This window comes from Bison bison, unplaced genomic scaffold (assembly GCF_000754665.1).
Source record: "Bison bison bison isolate TAMUID 2011002044 unplaced genomic scaffold, Bison_UMD1.0 scf7180017864240, whole genome shotgun sequence".
Classification (NCBI taxonomy): domain Eukaryota; kingdom Metazoa; phylum Chordata; class Mammalia; order Artiodactyla; family Bovidae; genus Bison; species Bison bison.
In genome coordinates, this window is record NW_011494812.1 from 1,444,722 (window position 1) to 1,446,839 (window position 2,118).

Sequence of the window (2,118 nt, forward strand, 5' to 3'; positions counted from 1 at the left end):
TCTTGCTAAGATGCCAGGACAATGTCGCATTTCCAGGACTTTTATATCCCCCAACAGAAATGTGAATAGAGATTGCCCCATAGGCAACAGTCCCATTTTAAACTATGCTATCCCATTGTCCCCCAGAGCCTGCTTTAACTTGTCACATCATGTGTTCCGCTTGGTATGGAAGACGCGTTTACTGTGCCCATAGGTGGCTGGGCAAATGCCCAATTGCTCCCTGAAGCAGCTTCATTATACAACCTCTACGACTGCCCCCTAGCCTTCCCTCCTGTCACACCAAAACACCCAGACCCAGAGAGTAGCACACACGCCCAGACACCTAGCACTCAGCCCAAAACCTGGCACTCAGATATGATACACAACACACAGCCATGCATAAAGATAAGTACATTCCTACACCATGAATGATACACAAGGAGCCCCCACCCAAACACATACCGCTCAGGTTGCTGGCATCACATGGATCCAGCCAACAAGCACCACTAACACCCCCTCCCACAAACACGTCACTTTTGAACTATCTTTCCTTGGATCAAGTTCAAGGGGATGGAGAAACAGTGAGAGCCATCAGCTGCCCTTTCCCTCCAATTTCCCAGCACATCTCTTACCACCATCTCACACTTCACCTCTGGCCCCCTCTTCCTTCCTTGTGCTTGGAGAATCCCTTTGTGCTGGAAAGCCCCCTGGCTTCTCGGCCTCCCTTTCCACCTTCAGAAAAACATGGTCCCCACCTTTTTCCTTTCCGGAGTGTGGGTCCTCACCAGCGGACTCCAGTCTCAAAACAGGAAGCCCCTGGGGTCAGTGCCGTAAGTGGTCCTGGGGCTCAGACAGGCGGTGGGCGTGGAGTAAACACTTCCTGAATGTCCTGCCCGCCCCATGGCCCTGCCCAGGGCTGATGCCTTCATTAGTCCCTGGTGCTTATCTTGGAACCACAGCCACTGACAGAACTACCCCAGCCCATCTCTCTGCCCGCCCTGCACCCAGCAGCGTCATGGGGAACTGTCTTTACCCGGTGAGTGTGGGGCTGAGCCCACAGCCCCTCCCTCTCTGCCTCCTACCACCCCTTCTGTCTGCCCCTTGGGTCTTATACCTCGCTCCTTCTGTCATCTATTGTCTCTTCCCTCGTTTTCCTTGTCCCCTTCTTCTCCCCGTGTCCAGGGTCCCCCATTCTTTGCCTCCTCATTTGTCTCTGTCAGTTTCATCCAGACCTGCTCCTCTCTCCCAGGCCTGTCCACTCCCCGTCCCTTGCTTTCCTATGACTCTTGGCTCCTCCTGAGTTGCTCAGTCTTGTCCTCTCTCACCCTCTCCCCTGCACCCAGATCTTGCAGCCCCCACTTTCCCGCTGCCCTTCTCTCCCTACCTCCTGCCCTCGGCTCCCAGGATCCCCTTCAGAGGGATAGCTGGATGCTCTGATTGTCTCTTTGGGGATGTCCTCCAGGTGGCTGATGACAACTCCACCAAGTTGGCCATTAAAGAGGACTTTTTGATTGACTTTCCGGAGGACTACTATCCAGACTATAATGAGACCGACGTGGAAGCAGCTGCACCCTGCCACTCCTGCTCACTGCTCAACTACTCCTCACTGCCCTTCTTCATCCTTGTCAGCATCCTGGGCATCCTGGCTAGTGGGACCATCCTCTATGCGCTTCTCAGACCTTTGTTCCGCTGGCAGCTCTACCAGGACAGGTCTACCCTGGTGCAACTGGCCGTGGGCAGTGCCCTCTTCAGCATCGTGGTGCCCATCCTGGCACGGGGCCTCAGTGGGGCTCTCATCACCTCCCTGTGCCACCTGGCTCACTTGGTCGCCTATGGCTCAGCCTTTGCTCAAGCTCTGCTAATAGGGTACCATGCCTGCCTGGGCCCCCAGCTGGGTGCAGGCCAAGTCCCAGGCCTCAGGCTGGGGGTCACTGTGGGACTTTGGGGAGTGGCTGCCCTCCTGTCACTGCCAGTCGTGCTGGGCAGTGACACTTCCCAAGGACTCTGCACCGTGACCTTTAGCGGGGAGTGGGAAACATTGCGGTACATACACGCTGCAGCCTGCTTTGCCATATTTGTCTTGTTGCCACTGGGTTTGTTGGGAACCAAGGGGCTGAAGACGGTGCTGGGCAGGGCACC

The 2,118-nt window shown here is 55.8% G+C and overlaps 1 protein-coding gene across 1 annotated transcript in view; it reads left to right on the forward strand.

The window, feature by feature from the left end:
- Window positions 1-861: 861 nt before the first annotated feature.
- Window positions 862-2,118, forward strand: part of ACKR1 (atypical chemokine receptor 1 (Duffy blood group)) — a 1,680-nt gene continuing 423 nt past the window's right edge. Inside the window, exons 1-2 of the mRNA XM_010846934.1 lie at window positions 862-1,015; window positions 1,442-2,116. Of these exons, the coding sequence (XP_010845236.1) occupies window positions 899-1,015; window positions 1,442-2,116 (792 nt within the window). The 5' untranslated portion in view covers window positions 862-898. The remainder of the gene's footprint in view (window positions 1,016-1,441; window positions 2,117-2,118) is intronic.